At 42.5% G+C, this 27,920-nt stretch overlaps 1 protein-coding gene across 1 annotated transcript in view; it reads left to right on the top strand.

Moving 5' to 3' along the window:
* LOC126426516 (uncharacterized) overlaps positions 1-9,723 on the top strand; it is a 46,962-nt gene extending 37,239 nt beyond the window's left edge. The window contains exons 6-7 of the mRNA XM_050088421.1: positions 3,535-3,716; positions 9,636-9,723. Of these exons, the coding sequence (XP_049944378.1) occupies positions 3,535-3,716; positions 9,636-9,723 (270 nt within the window). The remainder of the gene's footprint in view (positions 1-3,534; positions 3,717-9,635) is intronic.
* Positions 9,724-27,920: the final 18,197 nt, after the last annotated feature.

Raw genomic sequence — 27,920 nt, 5'->3', positions numbered from 1 at the left:
TCTGTGTCAATGTTTTCCACATGTCCCCCTTCTCAGAACATCCTCATTTCTTATCTTTTCTTCTTCTTCTTCACTTCATGGAGTAGACTTGCAACCAGCTGTGTCCTCACTGAACCCAACTGTTCCTTGGTGCTCCTTCGTTTCCCATTCCTGTTGGTTTATAATTGGTTGCTTGCTTAACTAATCTGTCGTCCCCATCCTGTTGATGCGTTGTTTCCGTTTCACGGATCTGCGTCCTGATTTTTATTCACGCAGTATACATTCGAATGGTTCAAATGGCTCTAAGCACTATGGGACTGAACAACTGAGGTCATCAGTCCCCTAGACTTAGAACTAACTAACCTAAGGACATCACACTCATCCATGCCCGAGGCAGGATTCGAACCTGCGACCGTAGCAGCAGCGCGGCTCCGGACTGAAGCGCCTAGAACCGCTCGGCCACAGCGGCCGGCAATATACATTCGGTGTTTCTATTATAATACTGTTGTGTATTTGATCTCTTAACTTTCCATAAAAAATTCGTTGCAGGTGGGAGTGTTCATCTCTTGTCTTTCTCAGTCTATGTCTAAGATCTGCTTTCATATACGAGATATCTCAATAATTTTATTTTTACATGAAAGCCTGTACCTTAATCTACGCACTGACGCCATTACGGTCTGATACTTCCTTGTTTACGTTGCGTACTGAGTGTTTAAGATGCCTCCGATAATCAAGACTGTTGGGCTGTTATAAGATTTCTTAATGCTAAAGGCCTAAAAGGCATCGATATTCATCGTGAGATCTGTGCAGTTTACGGAGAAAACATTATGAGTGATGGAATGGTAAGAAAGTGTGTGAGAGCATTTAAAGATGGCCGCACAAATGTGCACGATGAACAACGGAGTGGACGTCCTTCGATCGTTAATGAAAGTTTGGTGCAGGAAGTGGACAATAAGGTGAGAGAAAACAGACGCTTTGCGATTTCCTCCTTGCGGGATGATTTTCCTGATGTTTCTCGTAGTGTTTTGTACGGCATTGTGACCGAGCACTCGAATTACCGATAATTGTGCGCACGTTGGGTACCGAAAAAGGTTGACAGATGTGCACAAAACCAAACGTTTAGACAGTGCACTGTCTTTTCTTGAGCGGTACCACAACGACGGTGATGATTCCTCAAGCCAAACTGTTACGGGCGATGAAACATGGGTCGCCTACGTCACACCAGAATCAAAGCAACAGTCCGTGGAAGTTGAACAAGGGCATCGTTTTGCTGCAAATCAATGCCCGTCCGCACGTGGCGAATCGGACCAAAGATCTCGTCACATCTTTTCGACGGGAAACTCTGGATCATCCTCCGTACAGCCCCGATCTTGCGCCGAGTGACTACCGTCTGTTCCTGCACTTGAAGAAACACCTGGGCGGTCAGCGTCTTCAAGACGATGACGAAGTCAAAACAGTGGTGATGCAGTGGTTAACAAGTCAGGCGGCAGACTTCTATGAGGAGGGTATTCAAAACTGGTGCAACGTTATGACAAGTGCGTCAGTATTGACGGAAATTATGTAGAAAAGTAGGTTAAGGTACAGGCTTTCGTGTAAAAATAAAATTATTGAGATATCTTAGCACGTCTTTATTTTAATTTCAAAACGGTACATACTTAAGAAACACGCCTTGTATAATAGGCGTAGCCATTACTTTTTAAGATATTAGCTTTGTATCCTTCCTTTTGTTGTCACCGAGTTCTCTCTGTATCGCATCACATACCATTTGACACTGATACCATTTATTAGTGACATCGTTGCCATACTTGTACCTATTACCGCAGTCAGACAGTTGGTAATGTGGCACCTGTTCTTTTGTTTGTCTAGTCCAGTGGTTCCCAACAGGTGATCCGCAGACCGCCAGGGGTCCGCGAGCTATGCTAGAGGCGTCCGCAAGATGCTATTAGAATAAAAAATGTATTGAATATATTTCGTATGATAACAGATTTTTTTGTTTTGGCCGCTTCCTTCACGAGCAGAGCTTTAGCGAACGCTAACTTCTGCGTCTAGCGTGTTCCTAGAGCCAACTGACACTACCACGTTCTAGCGCAAAACTAGAATTAGATAGACGCAAATAGTTCTGCTGTATGCCGTTAGACTGCGCGCGCTGCCTCTTTGCAGCTGACAACTGACAGTCACTTTACGCAGAAACTCGCATTTCAGACGACAATCGGCCATTGTTAATTTCTTGTCAGTGCTTTCACAGACCGTGGAAGTTTCAAGTTTGGAACATACTATTTCACAAATAATGGATTGAAAGGTCAGAATGACCTCATTTCATTAAAAACTGAAAATTAAAACTAACTGTATAACGATGGTGTACTCTGTTGTAACTATTTTTTCAAGTAAATAATACCTTGTATGAAATTAGTGTTTTCTTATTTTTCACACATGTCTACTCAATTCAATCTCAAGTGTAGTACACTTGAAAGACCAGTGCACTCACTTTTAATTTTTTCCTGTCATTTTCAAAAAAATGGCTTGAGCACTATGGGACTTAACATCTGAGGTCATAAGTCCCCTAGAACTTAGAACTACTTAAACCTAACTAACCTAAGGACAACACACACATCCATGCCTGAGGCAGGATTCGAACCTGCAACCGTAGCGGTTGCGCGGTTCCAGACTGAAGCGCCTAGAACCGCTCGACCATAGCGGCCGGCCCCCTCATTTTCAGTTCATACTCAATTTTTTTAAGGAGTTTATTATACTAAACACCCAGATTTGAAGACAAAGATTTTGAGCAATAATCAAGAATTTAACAATAACAATGATGGCAAGAAGAGAATAGAATCTTCGAAATGTGGTGCTACAGAAGAATGCTGAAGATTAGATGTGTAGATCACATAACCAATGAGGAGGTATTGAATAGATTTGGGGAGAAGTCTGTGGCACAACTTGACTAGAAGAAGGGATCGGTTGGTAGGACATGTTCTGAGGCATCAATGGATCACCAATTTGGTACTGGAGGGCAGCGTGGAGGGTAAAAATCATAGAGGGAGACCAAGAGATGAATACACTAAGCAGATTCAGAAGGATGTAGGGTGCAGTAGCTACTGGGAGATGAAGAAGCTTGCACAGGATAGAGTAGAATGGAGAGATGCACCAAACCAGTCTCAGGACTAAAGACCACAACAACAACAACGAGAATGATGGCTAAATTGAAAAAGTTTTAAGCTCAATATTTTTTCAACAATGAACATGTCAATGTTTTTTGTAAGTAACAAAAATATAAAACGTGTAAAAAGACTCTTAATTTGCCTTTCTTAGGTAGTTGATACTCTGATATGACAAGGTACCAGTCATGCTGTATGAGAGGGTCCCCGAGAAAATTTTGTTGGGAACCCCTGGTCTAGTCAGTCCACCTAACTTTCACGGTCCTCCTATAGCACCACGTCTCAGCACTTCGATTCTCTCCTTTTCCTGGTTTCTCTACATCCCACGGAACGTTACTGACGTAATGTAATGGCGCCTCTGAACATAGCCTAGTCCACCTCTGGCGCCTTTTGTTCCCAGAGCCAGGGTGTGGAGCTGGGTAAGCTCGCTGTATACCACGCGCTGACGCGCGAGGGCCAGGCGACGCACATCGTAGGGGCCAACTGCAGGGAGGTGCTGCACTTGAACCTGAGGACACTGCGAGAGGTGCGAGAGGGACTCACCGAGGCAGAGCGACAGGTGCTGGAGCACGTCAAGGACAGGTAAGGCGAGGGTTCGGCCCGCGACTGAGCTTCTGGTACTTGGTAAATTACACTGCTGGATAGTAAAATTGCAACAACATACTCAGTGAAGAGCCAAAGAAACTGGTACACCTGCCTAATATCCTGTAGGGACCCCGCGAGCACGCGAACCTGCCACAGTATAACGTGGCATGGACTCGAGTAATGTCTGAAGTACACTACGGGCCATTAAGATCGCTACACCAAGAAGAAATGCAGATGATAAACAGGTATTCATTGGACAAATATATTATACTAGAACTGACGTGTGATTACATTTACACACAATTTGGCTGCATAGATCCTAAGAAATCAGTACCCAGAAGAACCACTTCTGGGCGTAATAACGGCATTGGTACGCCTGCGCGTTGAGTCAAACAGAGCTCGGATGGCGCGTACAGGTACAGCTGCCCATGCAGCTTCAACACGATACCACACTTCATCAAGAGCAGAGACTGGCATATTGTGATGAGCCAGTTGCTCGGCCACCACCGACCAAACGTTTTCAATTGGTGAAAGATCTGGAGAATGTGCTGGCCAGGGCAGCAGTCGAACATTTTCTGTATCCAGAAAGGCCCGTACAGGACATGCAACGTGCTGTCGTGCATTATCCTGCTGAAATGTAGGGTTTCGCAGGGATCGAATGAAGGGTAGAGCCACAGGTCGTAACACATCTGAAATGTAACGTCCACTGTTCAAAGTGCCATCAATGCGAACAAGAGTGTCCGAGACGTGTAACCAGTGGCATCCCATACCATCACGTCGGGTGATATGCCAGTATGGCGATGACGAAAACACGTTTCCAATGTGCATTCACCGCGATGTCGCCAGACACGGATGCGACTACACTGATGCTGTAAACAGAGCCTGGATTCATCCGAAAAAATGACGTTTTGCCATTCGTACACCCAGGTTCGTCGTCGAGTACACGAAATGAGACGCTCCTGTCTGTGATGCAGCGTCAAGGGTAACCGCAGCCACGGTCTCCGAGCTGATAGTCCGTGCTGCTGCAAACGTCGTCGAACTGTTCGTGCAGATGGTTGTTGTCTTGCAAATGTTCCCATCTGTTGACTCAGGGATCGAGACGTGGCTGCACGATCCGTTACAGCCCTGCGGATAAGATGCCTGTCATCTTCACTGCTAGTGATACGAGGCCGTTGGGATCCAGCACGGCGTTCCGTATTACTCTCCTGAATCCACTGATTTCATATTCTGCTAACAGTCATTGGATCTCGACCAACGGGAGTAGCAATGTCACAATACAATAAACCGCAATCGCGATAGACTACAATCCGACCTTTATCAAAGAAACGTGATGGTACGCATTTCTCCTCCTTACACGAGGCAATGCCAGTCAACTGCTGTTTGTGGCCGGCCAGAGTGACCGAGCGGTTCTAGGCGCTACAGTATGGAACCGCGTGACTGCTACGGTCGCAGGTTCGAATTCTGCCTCGGACATGGGTGTGTGATGTCGTTAGGTTTAAGTAGTTCCAAGTTCTAGGGGACTGGTGACCGCAGAAGATAAGTCCCATAGTGCTCAGAGCCATTTGAACCATTTTGCTGTTTGTGCATCAGAAATCGGCTGGAAACTTTCCTCATGTCAGCACATTGTAGGCGTCGCCACCGGCGCCAACCTTGAATGAATGCTCTGAAAAGCTAATCATTTTCATATCACAGCATCTTCTTTCTGTCGGTTAAATTTCCCGTCTGTAGCACATAATCTTCGTGTTGTAGCAATTTTAATGGCCAGTAGTGTAGTTCTGGAGGGAATTGACACCAGGGATGTCCATAAGCCCGTGAGATTATGAGGGCGCGGAGGTCTCTTCTGAACAGCACGTTGCAAGGCATCCCAGATATGCTCAGTAATGTTCATGTCTGGCGTGTTTGGTGGACAGCGGACGTGTTTAAACTCAGAAGAGTGTTCCTGGAACCATTCTGTAGCAGTTCTGGACGTATAGGGAGTCGCATTGTCGTTTTGAAACTGCCCAAGTCCGTCGGAATGCACAGTGGACATGAGTAGATGCAGGTAATCAGACAGGATGCTCACGTACGTATCACCTGTTCAAATGGCTCTGAACACTGTGGGACTTAACATGTGAGGTCATCAGTCCCCTAGAACTTTGAACTACTTAAACCTAACTAACCTAAGGACATCATACACATCCATGCCCGAGGCAGGATTCGAACCTGCGACTGTAGCGGTCGCGCGGTTCCAGACTGAAGCGCCTAGAACTGCACCGGCCGGCGTGTTACCCGTCATAGCCATATCTAGACGTATCAGAGGTCCCATATCACTCCAACTGCACACACCCCACACCATTACAGAGCCTCCACCAGCTTGAACAGTCCCCTGCTGACACGCAGGATCCGTGGATTCATGAGGTTGTCTCCATACCCGTACGTGTCCATCCGTTAGATACAATGTGAAAGGAGACTCGTGCGATAACACAACTTGTTTCCAGTCACCAACAGTCCAATGTCGTTTAGCACGGGCCAGGGCGAGGCATAAAGGTTTGTGCCGTGGAGTCATCAACGGTACATGAGTGCCCCTTCGGCTCCGGAAGCCCATATCGATTATGTTTCGTTGAATGGTTTGCGTGCTGAAACTTGTTGATGGCGCAGCACTGAAATCTGTAGCAGTTTGCGGAAACGTTGCTCTCCTGCCACATTGAACGATTCTCTTGAGTCATCGTTGGTCCCGTTCTTGCATGATCTTTTTCCGGTCGCAGCAATGTCAGAGATTTGATGTTTTACCGGATTACTAATATTCACAGTACATTTGTGATGTGATCGTATGGGAAAATCCCCACTTCATCCTAATCTCGGGGCCGCTGTGTCCCTTCGCTTGTGCGCCGACTATAAGAGCTCGTTCAAATTCACTTAAACCTCGATAACCTGCCATTGTATCAGCAATAACGGATCTAACAACGGCGTCAGACACTTTTTGTCTTATATTGGCGTTACTGACATCAACGCCGTATTACGCCTGTTTAAATGTTTCTGTATTTTAATACACATGCCTATAGCAGTTTCTTTGGCTCTTCAGCGTATTTGGAACATTACTGTATCCAAACACTATTGAATACCTCGAAAAAACGATTTACTAACACACAGCGCACATTCACAACACGAATGGCTCTTTATTCACTCAAAGTAAGGAGTGCTACCAACGGTGGATGTCGTTGATTCCATATTTCTGAATTTACATAAGGCTTTTAGCACAGTTCCTCACAAGCAGCTTCTGTTCAAATTGCTTTCATTGTTTAAGTTGCGGAGCCCGAATCGTGATTTCTTGTCAGAAGTAGTCTGTAGTAACCTATGGAAAACCATCGAGTGAAACAGAAGTGATACCTGGCGTCTCACAAAGAAGTGTTATAGACCCTCTGCTGTTCCTAATGTATATAAGCGATATAGGCGACAATCTGTGCAGCTCTCTTACATTGTTTGTACATCATGCTGTTCATGAAACGGTCCATGTCATAGCAAACAGACCCTGAAACGAAAATATCTCACCTCGTAATGTAACTGCTTAGGAAGGCGTTGCTTGCTGCTTTCGGTGCACCAGTTGCAAATTTCTCACTACAGTTGCTGAGAGCGTATTTCAATGCTCCAGGCGACAATTAATCTATTTTATACACGTCACTGAGCGAGACACTCTTTAAATAAAAATGACCTGCATCGAGGATGTGGACAGTGCTCTTGCTAAAATATATCTTTAACACACTGTTTTTAAATTACCTGCTATACTATCACTTGTGCGAAATTTATGTTACAACACTCATTAACGTTGACAAAGGGCAACATTGATATCAAACCCCTACTCACAAAAATGTTAGACAAATAAATAATAAACATTAAAAATACCTTACAGTGAAAATTACTCAATCTTTAAAGAAAAACCTGAAGTCCCTCGACATAGATGTCTCATTAAACAATGGTTCCAAACCACGCGTGACTGCAATGCAACTGAATAAAAAATATTACCTCCATCCCTCTTCTTACTCTTTTCTAATCTCATTACATCTCATTTCATCCTAAATCACTAATCGAATCCTTCTTCTGTGTTCCACAATATTCAAACACAAATCATTCTACTTCAACACACGTGCCCTTAACTTTACGTCTACATACGAGTCACCTGATCGGCGTCTGTCTCATTACCACTCCAACTATAGGACTCCAGCGCCAGGCAGCGATGACAAAACAAACACATCTTCCAGCAAGTCAGCTACTCTGACCAAAGACTGCGCGCAAATACACTAAAGCACCACAGAAACTGGTATAGGCATGCGTATTAGTACACAGAGATATGTAAACAGGCAGAATACGGCGCTGTGGTCGGCAAACCTATATAACACGAGTGTCTCGGGCAGATGTTAGATCGGTGTCTGCTGCTGCAATGGCAGATCGTCAAGATTTAACTGAGTTTGAAAGTGGTGTTACAGTCAGCGCATGAGCGATGGGACATAGCATCTCCCAGGTAGCAATGAAGTGAGGATTTTCCCGTAGCATTTCACGAGTGTACCGTGAATATCAGGAGTCTGGTAAAACATCAAATCTCTGACATCGCTGCGGCCGGAAAAAGATCGTGCAAAAATGGGACCAACGACGACTGAAGAGAATCGTTCAGCGTGACAGAAGTGCAACCCTTTCGCAAATTGTTGCCGATTTCAACTTTGGGGTATCAACAAGTGTCAGCTTGCGAACCATTCGACGAAACATCATCGATATGGGCTTTTGGAGCCGAATGCCACCTTGACGAATGCACGATACAGAGCTTTATGCCTCGCCTGGGCTCGTCAACACCAACATTGGAGTGTTGATGACTGGAAACATGTTGCCTGGTCGGACGAGTCTGGTTTCAATTTCTATCGAACGGATGGACGTGTACTGGTATGGAGAGAACCTCATGAATCCATGGGCCCTGTATTTCAGTAGGGGACTGTTCAACCTGGTGGAGGCTCTGTAATGGTGTGGGGCGTTTGCAGTGGGAGTGATACGGGACCAGTTATACGTCTAGATATGACTCTGATAGGTGACTCATACGTAGGCATCCTGTCTGATCACCTGGATCCATTCACGTCCATTGTGCATTACGACGGGCTTGGGATTTTCCAGCAGGACAATGCGACACCGTCTAAAATTTCTAGAGAGAGGCTCCAGGAACACTCACTGTGGCATTTGCTGGACACCAAACACCCTGGTCATGAACATCACTGATGATACCTTGGATGCCTTGCAACAGTCTGTAAAGAAGAGACCTCAACCCCCTCTTACTCTTATTGATTTATGGACAGCCCTGCAGGACTCATGGTGTCAATTTCCTCCAGCACAACTCCAGACATCAGTCGATTCCAAGCTAAGTCGTGTTCTGGCACTTCTGCGAGCTCGTGGGGGCCCTACACAATATTAGGCAGATTTCTTTGGCTCTTCAGTGTAATAAGCAATTTAAAATTGTCGCTCAGCGTTCGAGACATCCAAAGTATGTTCAAATCCTAGAAGTGCAAATAACTGACAACAGATCTGTTTTAACAGGCCGCCCGCAAGAATATGAAAAATCGCCCCAGGTTTTTGAAGGTAGGTAGAACATTGCAGGTTGCATAAAATGACATCGGTAATGGCAGCTGAACAGAGAACGTGAATGACATCACTCTTACCTGCCCTGTGTTGCTGCACGAAACTGCTAATCAACTGCAGCTCCAAGCACGTAGTGCATTTCATGCCAGCCTGGTGTTTGTTGTACGTCGACGCCATGGTTCTGCAGTACTAATAGCCAGCAGTGTACTTACAGCCAGTTGGGGCTTTCTTTTGAGATGTGGCACGTATACACGTGTACCAATATTATCATACATGTCACGTTCGAGTAATGGGAGGAGTCATAGTGAGTGATGTCTGTTTCAGGTTCTTTGCCGATTTGAAGGTGAGGCACTGGGAAGGCAAGGAACTACGAGAGAGGGCGGAAAATGAAAAACTAGAAGGCAAGTCCTGATGAAAACGCCAGCGCACCACGAAGACAATGGGTCATTTGGGTCGGTAATCGTGCTGATGGTACAGTGCACATCCAATGTAGGTAGGCTTTGTGCCATGCTTTTCGTCTGCCCAGTAATTACTTGTAATGGTTAAAAAGGGTTCTGTATCTGTGAGAGAAGAATCTGAAGCAAAGCGAATCAGACAACTGTGTGTTCGATGATAAATTGCTTCAAACACCATTAATGGTAAACACCGTTTTTTAATTGTAAATAATATCCACTCTACAATAAATGTTAACGTTAAAAGCAATATTATTACTTGGAAAATACTTCCTGGAGTTTCTTACGGTTGATGTCAGACACATACTGTCACTCATGGTCGTATTCATTTTCCTGGTCCACTGAAACCTGATCATGGCAGTAGGACCTTGCTGTGGTTTGATTTATTATGATTCTACATTTAACAGTTAACCAAGGAACTGTATATGGCCATGACACCAACAACTCCATGGTTTGTTATTTTTCCAGTGTTATTAAGCCTATACATTTTACGAATCTACTGATGGCTATTCACAGACTTAAACACAAAAAATGAGCTGATCATTAAGTTGCTAGGCTGCGCTAACTTTTGTGCTCAAATAGATTGATACCAATATTATTTTCAAACTGACAGTATCATTTTTGCAGTACATATGCTGAAGAACTGTCCATTCTTTCCTTTTCTACACGTATTTTTGGAGGAACATTAATTCTTGAAGAAAGGCAAATAACTTTCTACAATTCGATTAGTTTATACAGTTTTTAGAAATGGAGAGACCAGTAAGATATCACAAATTTTTGAGACGTAGAGCTTTTTGTAACAGTGTGTTTCACTGGTATAGATTATATTTACAATTTACAACAAAAGTTCGGATTACTTCTTGTTTAGTATCAAAAATAAACCATATTTTTCTAGTGAATCGATCTCAAAAATTTCATTTCAAATGTACTGAAATCTGTTGTTCATATTTGATTCTCTATGCAAACACTTTCATGTGAACTACATACATAATTATTATTGGTAAAAATAGTGTTTCAAAACTTCTGTAACTCTAATGTGGAAAACTCTTCTGAACAGGTACAGAATTTATGACAGTTATTTTGAATAGCAAGATGAAGAAAATGTGTTAGTGAATTTATAGTAATAAAGAGACTGGTAACAGTGTTGATAGATTTGTGGTGGTATCACCAGCCTTTACCACTTCTGTGCTTTACTAATAAATGTTTGTGTGTGGATAGTCAATTTGGTGTTTAGCCAACTCAGTTCATTTTAAACTTAAAACAATTTTTACACATCTGTATCACAACAAATTTGACTGACAGTGCTCCTCTCTTAGATTTTGCTTAGCTTTTTTATGTCAGATTTAATTTTGGGTAAAACCTTATACCTTCCTGATAAATGCTTATGAACTGTTTGAAATGAGGGAATAGTAAACTGTAACAAATATTAAAGTCATGCATTTTATGTGCCAATATTATATTACTTAACTAAAGTTTGGATTACTTTTTTCTTAAATGAATGAAAATAAATTATTTCTACAAAGCTGAATCTACTGCAAGTCTTTTATTTAAAATAAAGTTGATCTTTGGTTGTGTATGACTTTCCCATCTAGCTGCTACTATTAAGTTTAGTATAAAAAAGAATTATCCTCACAACGTGACCAACAAGAATCTTTTAAGTATATTACTAATCAGTGAAATATCAGATATTTCCTTTAAATTTAACTGATTTAACAATGACCGCCAAGCAATGTAGTCTTTAAACTAATTTTTAAAATCTTTCGTTTTTATTTTACACAAAGCGCTTTTCTCATACAATATTACAGTGCAAAAAATATCTTCTGGTGCATTAATTTGTTCTTTATAGTTCTAATAATGTAAAACAAAAAATGCTATGGCATTTGTTTTTTAAATAAGGAAAGGTATAGATACAAAAAATACAGTCATTAAGGCTATCAAGACAAAAATATTGACTACAGCCTTGAAAGAAATATTGTCACAACCATAGGCTGTTAAACTTTATGCATTTCTCCACAGAACTAATACATGCTGCTGCAACAATTACAGCAATATTTTTGGTGATGCAATTCTAAAAATAAACGGATATTGATCGTATCGTAGTCTACAAGTGTGTAATACATTAGACACTAATAAAAAGGAATGATAGTTAATTCTCACTGTATTTAGACGTGGACAGACATGCAGTATACTCAGGGACAGATTTAATAAAAAAAAAAAAAAAACGAGAAATGACTTCCTTCCTGATACACCATTTTCATCAGTTTGAGGTGGCATTTTTTCATCTTGTTTATGAGCTGTGATGCAGATGTTATGTGGACATGTGTCTGGAAATGATTACTTTCCATGTTATAGCTCATTTTATTACTTCTCTTCATATCACATTAATCATGGAATGGAAACACACAGCAACAAAACGTACCTGCGTGACTTCAAACACTTTGTTACAGGAAATGTTCAAAATGTCCTCCGTTAGCAAGGATATATGCATCCACCCTCTGTCGCATGAAATCCCTGATGCACTGATGCAGCCCTTGAGAATGGCGTATTGTATCACAGCTGTCCACAATACGAGCACGAGGAGTCTCTACATTTGGTACTGGGGTTGCGTAGATAAGAGCTTTCAAATGCCCCCATAAATGAAAGTCAAGAGGGCTTAGGTCAGGAGAGCGTGGAGGCCATGGAATTGGTCCGCCTCTACCAATCCATCGGTCACCGAATCTGTTGTTGAGAAGCGTACGAACACTTTGACTGAAATGTGCAGGAGCTCCATCGTACATGAACCACATTTTGTGTTGTACTTGTACAGGCACATGTTCTAGCAGCACAGGTACAGTATTCCGTATGAAATCATGATAACGTGCTCCATTGAGCGTAGGTGGAAGAACATGGGGCCCAATCAAGACATCTCCAACAATGCCTGCCCAAACGTTCACAGAAAATCTGTGTTGATGACGTGATTGCACAATTGCGTGCAGATTCTCGTCAGCCCACACATGTTGATTGTGAATCGAGGAAGTACAGTGATTAATGTGATTTGAAGAGAAGTAATAAAATGAGATCTAACATGGAAATTAAGCATTTCTGGATACATGTCCAAATAACATCTTTTCTTTATTTGTGTGTGAGGAATGTTTCCTGAAAGTTTGGCTGTACCATTTTGTAACACCCTGTATAGTTCGCTGATATAACCACAGTTTTTGCACAATGCATCCTGCAACCACAACACAGAAGGACTTCAGTGCTATGATTAATAGAGATTTGATTAAATACAGGGAATGCAGCCTGTGAAATAACTAGTAAGTTCTCTTTTGTAGGACTTTGCTTCTTTGGCGTTAGCAGTTCATATTTTCCGATATTATAGCTTTTTCTGTACTAAATTATTTTTTTAAAAATTTTATAATGAAATTAGATCCACAAAATCTCTTCCATCAAGCAAAATCTTTTCTTTCACAATTCGTGAATATCACAGCCATTGATTATAATACACCAAAAGTCATCGTATCAGTCAAACACTTTTTCTTAAACAAAAACTAGTAGATCAAAATATTAAAAGTGCATTACAATAATACATGCGCTACGAGACCATAGAAAAACTGAAGTAGAAGCAAAAAACTTACAGTTTTCATAGTGCTAATTTCATAGATCAGGTTTGACTGGAAGTTAAATTAAAGTGTGGCAGGAAGCCTTATTTCTAATATTGTGAGACAATTATATTTGAAATTTGTTGCAATGCTTCAGTATTTATATGATATTTTTCTTTGTTTTTACCATCCATTATCATTGCAATCTGCAATCAGTGAAATAAATTAACATGTAGTCCACTTTTTCTTGTAAACAGTTGTCTGAAATATTAAGGCTTTAGTAGATAAGAACAAAAAGTTTTGGGCAATTAGTTAGGAGCATGTTACACTACCAAATCTGGCAAAAAATAGCATGTAACAAATTTTCACTGAAACTTGCCCATTGTATTATAATGATGGGAAGTAAACATTGGTACCAAGTCTCAAAGAATACTTGTGAAATGTAATTATTTATATAGAGTGTGTGTTCCAGCATGCTTCTGGAATGCCTGAAGAAATTTCAGTATGTGAGAGACATATGACTAAGAAGAGAACTGGTGTGGTGGTAAGATACTCCTAGCAATTGTGGTGGCACAAATCTGGAACACATAAAAATAATAAAAAACGAATATAGTAGTCTCAATCCAAAGTATTCTGTTATTAGGCCGATTCTTGACAGTCGTGATGACATTTGACTAATAGGAGTCATGGTGAGATTTGAGGAAGGGAAGGGGATGACATGTGTAGTGTGGGCTGTTTGTATGTGTGGAGTAATTTCAACACATTACACCCAATCTGGAGATGCACTGGGAGAACCATTCTCCTTGCATATCTACATGAGGTGTGAAAGTGATGACATGGAAGATTATTGGAAATATTTGTACAACCTACCATGGATTCTGGGGTCGTTGGGTAATGGGTAACAGTCCTGATAACATTTCAACCCTACTGGTTGGGTGTGGAGAAGGAACAGGGTCACTTAAAAATATGTAACTGGCAACAATGAATAATCAGCTAAGAACTGGTTGTTGGCAAATCATTTCGGAATTTTATTTCTCATCCATTACCATAGTTTCAAAGCGCCAGAAGGTAGTTCAAATGCCTCTGAGCACTATGGGACTTAACTTCTGAGGTCATCAGTCCCCTAGAACTTAGAACTACTTAAACCTAACTAACCGAAGGACATTGCACACTTCCATGCCCGAGGCAGGATTCGAACCTGCGATCGTAGTGGTCGCGCAGTTCCAGACTCTAGCGCCTACAACCGCTCGGCCACCTTGGTCGGCGCCAGAAGGTAGTGTCGCTTATTTTTTACGAAATGAACACAAGTCGAGTTCTGCTGGGAGCAATATCTTCACAAACTGGGGGAAGCAGCAGAAGTGAAGCTTCAGACGTCTCAAAGGCTTCAGACTGTGTGAATCATTAAATTCTTCTAGATAAGCTTAAGTGTTGTGGTATGAATGGGACAGTGCACAAATTGTTTAATTCATATTTAACTGGAAGAATGCAGAAGGTTAAAATTAACAGTACAGATAGCCTTCAAAAATCTGCAGAGTGCTCTAACTGGGGACATATCAAGAATGGTGTCCCACAGGGTTAGTCTTGGGTCCCTTATTGTTCTTAATACACATTAATGACTTGCCATCTATATCCATGAAGGTGAAAATTTAGTTCTTTTCTTGATGATACAAACATAGTAATCACACCCAACAAGCAAGAATCAGCTGAGGAAATAGTAAATAATGTATTTCAGAAAATTGTTAAATGGTTATCTGCACAGGGACTCTCACTAAATTCTGGGGAAACACAGTTTATACAATTCTGTACAGTAAATGGCATAACATCATTGATAAATATAGACTATGAACAGAAGTCTGTTGCTAAGACAGAATATTCAAAATTTCTGGGTGTGTGCACTGATGAGAAATTGAACAGGAAGAAACACATCGATGATATATTGAAACAGTTAGGTTCAGCTACTTATGCTATTAGGGTTATTGTAAATTTTGGTGATAAACATATCAGTAAATTAGCCTACTATGCCTATTGTCATTCACTGCTTTCATATGGCATCATATTTTGGGGCAATTCGTCATTAAAAGAGAAAGTATTCATTGTACAAAAGCATGTAATCAAAATAATAGCTGGAGCCCACCCAAGATCACCTTGCAGACATTTATTTAAGGAACTCGGGATATTCACAGTACCTTCGCAATACATATATTCACTTACGAAATTTGTCATTAATAACACATCTCAGTTAAAAAATAACAGTAAAGTGCATAGCTACAACACTATAAAAAGGGATGATCTTCACTATTCTGGATTAAATATCAGTTTGGCACAGAAAGGGGTGAATTATGCTGCCATAAAAATCTTTGGTCATTTGGTAAATAGCATTAAAAGTCTTACAGATAGCCGAACAACATTTAAAAGCAAATTAATTGAATTTCTGAATGAAAACTCCTTCTACTAAATAGATGAAGTTTTAGATATGAAACAGTAGCTGTAAAAAATTAGTTAATTATTTTGTGTAAATATAATTTATGTTAAAGTGACACTTTCCACATCATTACGAACAGTCGTATTCATGATCTATGGAACAAGGATTAATGTATGTATGTACAATATGTGAGCAAAAGTATCCATACACCCTCAAAAATTTACGTTTTTCATATTAAGTGCATTGCGCTGCCACCTATTGCCAGGTACTCCATATCAGTGACCTCAGTAGTCATTAGACATCGTGAGAGAGCAGAATGGGGCGCTCTGCAGAACTCACGGACTTCGAACGTGGCCAGGTGATTGGGTGTGACTTACGTTGTATGTCTGTATGCGAGATTTCCACACTCCTAAACATCCCTAGGTCCACTGTTTCTGATGGGATAGTGAAGTGGAAACGTGAAGGGACACGTACAGCACAAAAGAGTACAGGCCCACATCGTCTGTTGACTGACAGAGACCACCTACAATTGCGTAATAGGCAGACATCTATCGAGACCATCACTCAGGAATTCCAAAGTGCATCAGGATCCAATGCAAGTACTATGGCAGTTAGGCGGGTAGTGAGAAAACTTGGATTTCATGGTCGAGCGGCTGCTCATAAGCCACACACCACGCCAGTAAATGCCAAACGACGCCTCGCTTGATTCAAGGAGATTAAACAATGGGCGATTGAACAGTGGAAAAACGTTTTGTGGAGTGACGAATCACGGTACACAATGTGGCGATCCGATGGCAGCGTGTAGGTACGGCGAATGCCCGGTGAACGTAATCTGCCAGCGTGTGTAGTGTCAACAGTAAAATTTGGAGGCTGTGGTGTTATGGCGTGGTCGTGTTTTTCGCGGAGGGGCCTTGCACCCCTTGTTTTTCGTGGCACTATCACAGCACACACCTACATTGACGTTTTAAGCACCTTCTTGCTTCCCACTGCTAAAGAGCAATTCTGGGATGGCGATCGCATCTTTCAGCATGATCGAGCACCTGTTCTTTACGCACGGTCTGTGGCGGAGTGGTTACACAACAATAACATTCCTGTAACGGACTGGCCTGCACAGAGTACTGACCTGAATCCTACAGAACACCTTTGGGATGTTTTGGAGCGCCAACATCGTGCAAGGCCTCACCGACCGTCATCGATACCTCTCCTCAGTGCAGCACTCGGTGAAGAATGGGCTGCCATTCCCCAAGAAACCTTCCAGCGCCTAATTGAACGTATGCCTGCGAGAGGGCGTCTGTCATCAAGGCTAGGAGTGGGCCAACACCATTTTGGATTCCAGCACTATTTGAGGGCGCCACAAACTTGTAAGATATTTTCTGTCTGGGTACTTTTAATCACATAGTGTATGCATGACGACAACCGGAATGTGGACAAGGGTCTCGATGAGGTGTGTGTTGTGCACAGTGATCCGGGCTCGCGAGATGGTGGATTGGCCTCTGGCTGGCTCCACAGCAGGGGCGGCCGCACCAGTTACGGGTGCAGAGGCAGAGGTGGCTTTGACAATTCGGTTGCTCCCTTGTAAACGTGGAGTCTGGTGATTCCTTGTGTAGCGAGCGTGAGCATATATCGGCTCGTGTGCGTTGTTGACGTTTTCTCTTCGAGAGCAGTGTCGTGGGTGGCCCTTCGAGAGTATCCCGGCGGCGAAAGCTGGCGGGGCAGTCGGTGGATTCTTCCTACGACCGACATCCGCGCGGAGACGGCCGATCTTTTCAAATCAATACGCCCCTAGGCGCGCGGTCACACCGCAGCCGATCTTATCTCCCGAACTTACAGGCTTCGGACGACAATCGGTGGAATTCTAATTCGTTTGTTTTCTTCGGTCGAATCGACCTTCGTTCCCGCACACGAAATATGCGCCGTGAGAAACTGATCAGTTTAGTCCAAGAAAGAGTTTGTGGCAAACTGAGGATGAAAATATTACAATCTGGAAATATGCGGAATCTTTGGACTAAAATCGCAGGTTTATTCGAAACCTCAGATAAGCAAAATCTTTATTGGAAATTTTAGGCATAGCTTATAACATCAAAAATTGAATTGTTCAAGTCAAGAGCGTGGCGTATCTTACATGCTTATAGCTGCTATATTGGGCCTTATTGTGGTAATTTGCCATCAGTGTGTAAACTAAACACCATCCGACCAGGTCTTGCAAGGCCCAACGATATCGAGCGACTGCCGTGTAATCCTCAGCCCACAGGCGTCACTGGCTGCGGATATGACTGGGCATGTGGTCAGCACACCGCTGTCCTGGCCGTATGTCAGTTTACGAGACCGGAGCCGCTGCTTCTCAATCAAGTAGCTCCTCAGTTTGCCTCACAATGGCTGAGTGCACCCTGCTTGCCCACAGCGCTGGGCAGATCGTATGGTCACCCATCTCAGTGTTAGCTGTGAACGCATTGCTAATAACGCATATAAATTTTTTTTCATGATTTTCGTTAGATTTCTATTCTTTTTCTTTTGTTCAAATGGGCATTTTAATTGTGATTATGTAACATTCTACTGTGGTTTTTACATGTAAAGATGTAATTGTGATTATTTCGTTTGCCAATGGATAAATATGTTTCTTGCTTTGTACCTGTGGTACAGTTTGTAAAGTTCTCTTTTGGAATATTATTAATTGTGAAAAATGCAGTCAATAACATTTATAAAGATTTATGTAATTTACGATAACGATATAACATCTATAGACAGGGGACATCGATAGTGATATCGATAGTCGAAAGGTTGCTGTGTAGTAGAGGGGATGGTGGATAGTGTGTCTGTGAAGCGTGTGCGGAAAAATAGTACTGTGTTTTATGAAAAGCATACGTAATTGTATCGACTGTGATACCGAACTATCATATTGTTAATGCTCTTTACCACTGCGGTATGTAATGCCATCGCCAGCGAACTTTTAAGAGCAAATAAACTGGACTGTGAAAGTGCCGCTAACATCACTTTGTTGTGGCCGACACGAACTGTGCTTTTATGTGAATGAACTTTGCTGGTATTGGTTTTGTCTATCACATTCTATCAAGCCGTGAAAGTGAAGACTTTAATTAACTGTGCAATATAAATGACTTTCAGTGACGTTGTCGAAGTTTGAAATGCGAGAACAGAGTGGACATTGTTCAGGGTGTGCTTCACACACAAGAACAATTCAATGAACTGTGTATTTGTGGCTAAGACTATATGAATGTAACGAACTGTGTAATTACGGACGATAGCGTCACGGACAGTGCATAAAGTGTAAAAACGAGCGATGTCTATGTAATGTACTTTGAAAGAGAGGACTCGTATACTGGCGTCTTGTGGTTTGTTAATCACCACGGGGTTAATGGTACAGCTGTGCCGGAACTTTATTTGCGTTTCGCCGGAGAAGCTTAACCAGCGGAACTGCTTGTATCCTGCTCTCATCATCGTAACACGCCGACATCGTGCTGCCCAACGCAACGCTTCATATGCAACAAAAAGTTAAGAGATTTCGCCGAACGCTATCCCCTGACCTAGAAACTTTCTTTCTCTATTAAAAGTATAAGAATTACAGACTCTATTCAAATAAATTCTTTGTTTAGTTTATGTTTGCTTTCTGTTAACGAAAATAAAATTACAATCAGTGAATTAAAAGTTGCCTGGTAGTCATTGTTGAAACACCAGTGCATATAAATTTCTTCCTCTCATTAGAACTAATTCTCCTTGCATGTCAAAATTATTGTAGTTATTTTATGTAGTTTTATGTATTGTTATGAGACTAGATGTATGACAGTGACTAATAAGAATATTTTGTCGCGAAATATGGTTTCGCGCGAAAATTACGGCGACCGCCATAATTGCTTGCGTTCTGACCAATAACGTAATAGCTGCTATTCCCGTATTGGTGCATTTCCTGACGTGATCTTGAATTATAAACGTCAGCTGTCAAATCACGTAGGGACTGTTTACCCACTAATAAAAGTTTCTGATATTGTACCGCTACGAGTCGTAGTATTATAAGACACTGGTTATACTCAAAAGTGGGTAGATGTATGGTGAACGCCCCCCCCCCCCTTCCCCCAGTGTTCATGCAATTATTAACAGTATTGTGTGTGATTCACGAAATTTTGTCACTTTTTCTAATTCCTTTCAGATATTGTCTTAGATGTCTTTGAAGTTTCAGAGAATATATACACAATTTTGTCGGTTCAGGTTAATTTCAGAGCAGTTTCTTGTGCATATTAGATTTCAGTTCATAAACAAAGTGGGATCGTGACCAATTGAGAAGTATAACAAAGAGTGTGGTTTCCCACCTAGAATTTTGGATGACTTCACAGTTCAGATTTTTATAATTATTTTTCCTGTGGGTTGAGGTCATCACATAGGCCAGCACAAGTGTTTAACTCTGGTGATCCGATGGGAACCAGTGTTATCACTGCAGCGTTTTATGCCAATACGTTAGTGATACTATTACACTACTGGCCATTAAAGTTGCTACACCAAAAAGAAATGAAGATGATAAACGGGTATTCATTTGACAAATATATTATACTATAACTGACATGTGATTACATTTTCACCCAATTTGGGTGCATAGATCCTGAGAAATCAGTACCCAAAACAACCACCTCTGGCCGTAATTACGGCCTTAATACGTCTGAGCATTGAGTCAAACAGAGCTTGGATGGAGTGTACAGGTACAGCTGCGAATGCAGCTTCAACACGATACCACAGTTCATCAAGAGTATTAGTGACTGGCATATTGTGACGATCCAGTTGCTCGGCCACCATTGACCAGACGTTTTCAGTTGGTGAGAGATCTGGAGAATGTGCTGGCCAGGACAGAAGTCGAACATTTTCTGTATCCAGAAAGGCCCGTACAGGACCTGCAACATACGGTCGTGCATTATCCTGCTGTAATGTAGGGTTTCGCAGGGATCGAATCAAGGGTAGAGCCACGGGTCGCAACACATCTGAAATGCAACGTCCACTGTTCAAAGTGCCGTCAATGCGAACAAGAGGTGACCGAGATGTGTAACCGATGGCACCCCATACCGTCATGCTGGGTGAGACGCCAGTATGGCGATGACGAATACACGCTTCCTATGTGCGTTCACCACGATGTCGCCAAACACGGATGTGACCATCGTGATGCTGTAAACAGAACCTGGATTCCAGAATGGGATTTTCACTCTGCAGCGGAGTGTGTGCTGATATGAAACTTCCTGGCAGATTAAAACTGTGTGCCCGACCGAGACTCGAACTCGGGACCTTTGCCTTTCGCGGGCAAGTGCTCTACCATCTGAGCTACCGAAGCACGACTCACGCCCAGTACTCACAGCTTTACTTTAGCCAGGCTATGGCTAAGCCATGTCTCCGCAGTATCCTTTCTTTCAGGAATGCTAGTTCTGCAAGGTTCGCAGGAGAGCTTCTGTAAAAGTTTGGATGGTAGGAGACGAGATACTGGCAGAAGTAAAGCCGTGAGTACCGGGCGTGAGTCGTGCTTCGGTAGCTCAGATGATAGAGCACTTGCCCGCATAAGGCAAAGGTCCCGAGTTCGAGTCTCGGTCGGGCACACAGTTTTAATCTGCCAGGAAGTTTCAGAACCTGGATTCATCCGGAAAAATGACGTTTTGCCATTCGTGCACCCAGGTTCTTCTTCGAGTACACGATCGCAGGCGCTCCTGTCTGTGATGCAGCGTCAAGGGTAACCCAGCCGTGGTCTCCGAGCTGATAGTCCGTGCTGCTGCAAATGTCGTCGAACTGTTCCTGCAGATGGTTGTCTGGGAAATGTCCCCATCTGTTGGCTCAGGGATCGAGACGTGGCTGCACCATCCGTTACAGCCGTGCGGATAAGATGCCTGTCATCTCGACTGCTAGTGATACGAGGCCGTTGGGATACAGCACGGCGTTCCGTATTACCCTCCTGAACCCACCGTCTGCTAACAGTTATTGGATCTCGACCAACGCGAGCAGCAATGTCGCGATACGATAAACCGCAATCGCGATGGGCTACAATCCGACCTTTATCAAAGTCGGAAACGTGATGGTACGCATTTCTCCTCCTTACATGAGACATCAAAACAACGTTTCACCAGGCAACGCCGGTCAAATCATGAAAAATCGGTTGGAAACTTTCCTCATGTCAGCACTTTGTAGGTATCGCCACCGTCGTCAACCTTGTGTGAATGCTCTGAAAAGCTAATCATTTGCATATCACAGCATCTTCTTGCTGTCGGTTAAATTCCGCGCCTGTAGCACGTCATCTTCGTGGTGTAGGAATTTTAATGGCCAGTAATGTAACAATATGAAGTGGTTTGCAAATGTGGTGCTTTATGTTCTCGAATATGAAACAGAATGTTTGGGATTCGCTGCCGCCTGCTGGCTGTCATTTCGTCGCCATCCGTCCGCCACCGTCCATCAGCACCCAGGACCACTGCAGAGGCTGGGCATTTTCTTACTTTTTTTTTTACAGATATAAACACAACAGAGTACTTACGTGCTCCTACGAGACTCCGAGATCTGCTTTGACAGGACCATCAATAGAAAATGAAAAAGCGCAATAGATTGATTTTTCTAATATATGTAGGCCATTTTGCAGATGTAAAAAATCGGGGGAAGATCATTTAAGTAGGACTATAACTGAGGTCATTAAACACAAATACATGATAATCAGTTTTCACTTTTAAGTCATATTTAGTCTCGTCTACTTCTTTTCTATTGTTTTTTTTCATTTTTGGTTTGTCTTATAAGATATAATTTCTAATTCTTTTAACATTACTCTGATTTCTAATTCAACAGTTTTTCATGATTTCAGTTATAATGCAAGAAGGTTGACTTACCAGTTGATACATATTTTTGTAAACATCTTTAGTTTTCTGTTTTGTTATAATGGCACAATCGGAGAAGGAAACGAAAGCAAAAGCGACAGTCTTAGAGCAATAGAGTGACCGTGAGGAAATCGTTCCAGAAAACGAACGCTGTTAACGGGTACGTCGACAGGAAATGACAAGCTTTCAGGTTGCGGTATTGGTCTGTGGAGGGGAAAAAAGCGCTTGAGCAGTTTAGAGGTAGAAGCAGCCCTTAGGCGACGACCTGAGCAAACACCAGAAAGACGGCCGTGGGAGCCAAAAAATGATCAATCTCTCCCTCCAGATGTGTCCGAGCGCACCTTAAAGATTGGGGACACTTCGAAAAGGCCCTCGCCTGCTTGGAGCAAACAAGAGTGATGTTGTACTACCCCCTCACCGCCCCACCCTTGATTCGCCCTGTTACCTCCATTGTGGGGACAGTCTGATCAGTAGCATAGTTCGAGGTCTAGGTTAGGTGAAAAGTGATGTTCCGGTTGAGAGTCGATGAATGCCAACTAAAGGTTGTGGTAGCAGATGGACCCATAGTTAACCTCCATAGTTAAATACGCACAACGTACTCCTCATCATAAAAAGTAGAACTGCAGGGTAAATTCGGAAAATGTACATTAGATAAGGACAAGTTTCCGACGATATACATTATAGGCATATACAGTATATAAACCAAGGCAAATGGAAAGGGGTGGACGTTCACTACTTAACTTACAGAACTTCTTTCAACACTACAATATACGAGTAAACTTTTGCGTGTGTCTCGAAATATCGCAGTTCGGCTTTTAATTGGCATATCTGTACTTCTCTGTCTTGCCATTTGCATTGATTAATGTATAACCGAATCTTTATCAAGAATTACTTGGCAGAAAATTTAGGGCTACGGAACATTAACAAGGACAGAGCGGAAATATCATAATGCTGGCAGAGTTTATATTCACTTATCATCCGTTTGAAAAACGCATAGCGAGTTGAAAGACACGGCGAAGAAATAATCAGTTTGCACACTTTACAGGCGACAAAATGCGACTTCCGTTGCACGGAGACGGGTCACCTGGCCAGAAATAGCAGTTAGCACTAGGAACATCGGTTATGACTGAAGCAATCGCTTGTCGGGTATACCGGTACCTTTCATCTCCAGTTTAACCTGACAGATAAAACCGCTCAAAATAACCGATATCTGAAATACATGATTTTCGGTTAGTTAGTGCTGCCATTAAGAGCAATAAACGTAGACATTGAAGGAAGATGGTAAAATTCTAAGACTCTCTTTTGCATTATTCGTTCCAAGGTACATATAACCAATTTATCAAATAAAATAGGTAAATACAAGAATACTTAGTCCATCCATCGTTCGCTACTTTTCTCCAAAAGCAAGGAGGGGTTGACTACTGCTAAAAACTCATGTTTTCTCCTACTGATTATAATTTTTGCAAATCTCTGCCCAGAAATGGTGTTGCAATTGAAGATCATACATTCAATATTTTGGAGTCAGTGCTAAAGACTGAAAACTGAACCTGGAGAACTCTCTTTTTCGTTTTAGTTTATGGCTCCACGAGCTTCGAGCAGATAAAAGCATATTATATTGACACAAAGGGCGGATAAAGACTCTATTTCTTCTGTAAACTTTTCATGATTTGCAAAGTTTTAAAATTGAGCTGCTCGGGGGAACAAAATGGTAAGCGCCAAAATCACAGTTTCGAGATACAGCACATCTAAAGTTTCAATTGATCTGCAAACCTGAATTTTTTTTTTTGAACAGTCCTTTTATTCTGTATTGATTCTAACATCTATCTTCTACTATACAGACATAAATGAAACTCAGAACTGACTAAAACAAATGAAATCTACAAAAATTCTTACATTACCATACACCATTAACAACACACAGTGATAGAACATTAAATATTAAATTTTACAGTAAGTCTTCAACAATTTACTGAAACTGCAAAATCATTCATGATTCTCATTACTAATGCCTTTTTAATCCAAAACTGTTGGCTTTAGTGAAAGGAAAAATCCATAGTGGACAAGAGGTATGTAATTTAGGAGCGACAGGACGTCAGCAACTTTCTTCCTTTCAATAAGCCTTGGCCCATTGTATTTAAGTCGAAGCGCAGGAACTGGTCTTTGCCTTCCACGTTTCCTGAAGCTTATTTCATGCCAAATGTCATGACAAAATGTCTCGCTGATGAATAAAGATGATGCATATTCGCAGGTCACCTTCCACCTACATATTTTCCTTAGGTTGCCATCTCGACCATCAACTGTCTTCTTTCTGAAGACAATCGCTTCTTTAGAGTGACGTATTTGATAGAAATCCTCTCTTTTCATATTATACAGGTTGTTACAAAAAGGTACGGCCAAACTTTCAGGAAACATTCCTCACACACAAATAAAGAAAAGATGTTATGTGGACATGTGTCCGGAAACGCTTAATTTCCATGTTAGAGGTCATTTTAGTTTCTTCAGTATGTACTTCCTCGATTCACCGCCAGTTGGCCCAATTGAAGGAAGGTAATGTTGACTTCGGTGCTTGTGTTGACATGCGACTCATTGCTCTACAGTACTAGCATCAAGCACATCAGTACGTAGCATCAACAGGTTAGTGTTCATCACGAACGTGGTTTTGCAGTCAGAGCAATGTTTAAAAATGCGGAGTTGGCAGATGCCCATTTGTGTATGGAATAGCACGGGGCAATAGCCGTGGCGCGGTACGTTTGTATCGAGACAGATTTCCAGAACGACGGCGTCCCGACAGGAAGACGATCCAAGCAATTGATCGGCGTCTTATTGAGCACGGAACATTCCAGCCTATGGCTCGCGACTGGGGAAGACCTAGAACGACGAGTACACCTGCAATGGACGAGGCAATTCTTCGTGCAGTTGACGATAACCCTACTAATGTCAGCGTCAGAGAAGTTGCTGCTGTACAAGGTAACGTTGACCACATCACTGTATGGAGAGTGCTACGGGAGAACCAGTTGTTCCCGTACCATGTACAGCGTGTGCAGGCACTATCAGTAGCTGATTGGCCTCCACGGGTACACTTCTGCGAATGGCTCATCCAACAACGTGTCAATCCTCATTTCAGTGCAAATGTTCTCTTTACGGATGAGGCTTCATTCCAACGTGATCAAATTGTAAATTTTCACAATCAACATGTGTGGGCTGACGAGAATCCGCACGCAATTGTGCAATCACGTCATCAACACAGATTTTCTGTGAACGTTTGGGCAGGCATTGCTGGTGATGTCTCGATTGGGCCCCACGTTCTTCCACCTACGCTCAATGGAGCACGTTATCATGATTTCATACGGAATACTCTACCTGTGCTGCTAGAACATGTGCCTTTACAAGTACGACACAACATTGTGGTTCATGCACGATGGAGCTCCTGCACACTTCAGTCAAAGTGCTCGTACGCTTCTCAACAACAGATTCGGTGACCAATGGATTGGTAGAGGTGGACCAATTCCGTGGCCTCCACGCTCTCCTGACCTCAACCCTCTTAACTTTCATTTATGGGGGCATTTGAAAGCTCTTGTCTACGCAACCCCAGTACCAAATGCAGAGACTCTGTGCTCGTATTGTGGACGGCTGTGATACAATACGGCATTCTCCGGAGCTGCATCAGCGCATCACGGATTCTGTGCGACGGAGGGTGGATGCACGTATCCTCGCTAACGGAGGACAATTTGAACATTTCCTGTAACAAAGTGTTTGAAGTCACGCTGGTACGTTCTGGTACTGTGTGTTTCCATTCCATGATTAATGTGATTTGAAAAGTAATAAAATGAGCTTTAACATGGAAAGTAAGCGTTTCCGGACACATGTCCACATAACATATTTTCTTTCTTTGCGTGTAAGGAATGTTTCCTGAAAGTTTGGCCGTACCTTTTTGTAACACCCTGTATACAAGTAATGGATTCTTCTTAGCCGACTTCTTGATGATCTCGTACCACTTATCTGGACTGTACACATCTTGTAGTTGTCGGCGAACGTAATTTTCAATTGTCACGAAATCTCTATCGGACGGCAACATTGTGTGCCCGCTCACGGGGAAGTGGTGTTCAGTCACACGAAATCTACCAGTTGAAATTAGATATTTCCAAAACAGTACCATGTTCCAGTTCTTATTCTGGCCACAGCAGTTATCAGATATCGCAATGAAAGTCTCTCCTTTTATGTCGTTTTCCTCAAAGTAACGTAAAAGGCAGCTCAAAATTTCCTCTGATCCACGGGCAGCAGAAGTCTCATTCCACACAGTGCCCTTTCTTCTTGACACAATCATGGACATTGAGATTATACAACCAAATCTTCCTTTTGTAAAATGCTGGACCACAACTTGACTTAGAAATTGGGAGAGTCTGCTGCAAGTCAAAAGTCACAACATGTAGATTACTGTCTGCTTCTGCTCGTTTTGTCTGGATGGCAATGTTAGCTTGCCTTGCTTCTGCCCGACGTTGGTGTAGTTCCAGCTGATGTTCCAGACTTGCTTTCAGTTGGGGGGCATCAGTGCTCTCAATTTGCACTTTGAGCATGTCACAAGTCTTACACGTATCATTCTTTAGTGACTTTACTCCTATGTTATATTCTTCAGTGGCCACCCGCGGCGGCCATGCGGTTCTAGGCGCTTCAGTCCGGAACCACGCGACTGCTACGGTCGCAGGTTCGAATCCTGCCTCGGGATGGATGTGTGTGACGTCCTTAGGTTAGTTAGGTTTAAGTAGTTCTAAGTTCTAGGGGACTGATGACCTCAGATGTTAAGTCCTATAGTGCCCAGAGCCATTTGAACCATTTTTGAACTCTTCAGTGAAAACTGGCCTGTACTTGTCTGCAGATACAGGCTCATAGGACATCTCCTTGCAGAAAACATTCTTATAGTGCTCGTAACAGGAGGCGATTGTTGCATCTGTGCCCAGGTACAAACTGGTACGACTGTTTGAGCGTCTGTAATGACTCTCGTATTTCGGTATTTTGTCGATGTGTTCCCTGACATGGTTAACACTAGCTTCAGAGTAAGCATGCGGACGTTCGGTATGCTTGCCCCGTTTATCCTGGGGTGGCGTGATCGATCCGGATGTGATTTTCTTCTGTATATTTTCGACACGACCGCGATTGTTATGTAGACCATGAATGGCAAGAAAAGCTTTTTTGCATACTTTTATATCACTGCCACTAACTTTTACGCTGTAGGAAATACACTCCTGGAAATGGAAAAAAGAACACATTGACACCGGTGTGTCAGAACCACCATACTTGCTCCGGACACTGCGAGAGGGCTG

Source organism: Schistocerca serialis, chromosome 11, assembly GCF_023864345.2.
Source record: "Schistocerca serialis cubense isolate TAMUIC-IGC-003099 chromosome 11, iqSchSeri2.2, whole genome shotgun sequence".
Taxonomy (NCBI): Eukaryota; Metazoa; Arthropoda; class Insecta; order Orthoptera; family Acrididae; genus Schistocerca; species Schistocerca serialis.
Note: the sequence above shows the minus strand (reverse complement) of the source record. Positions and strands in the feature narration are given on the sequence as shown.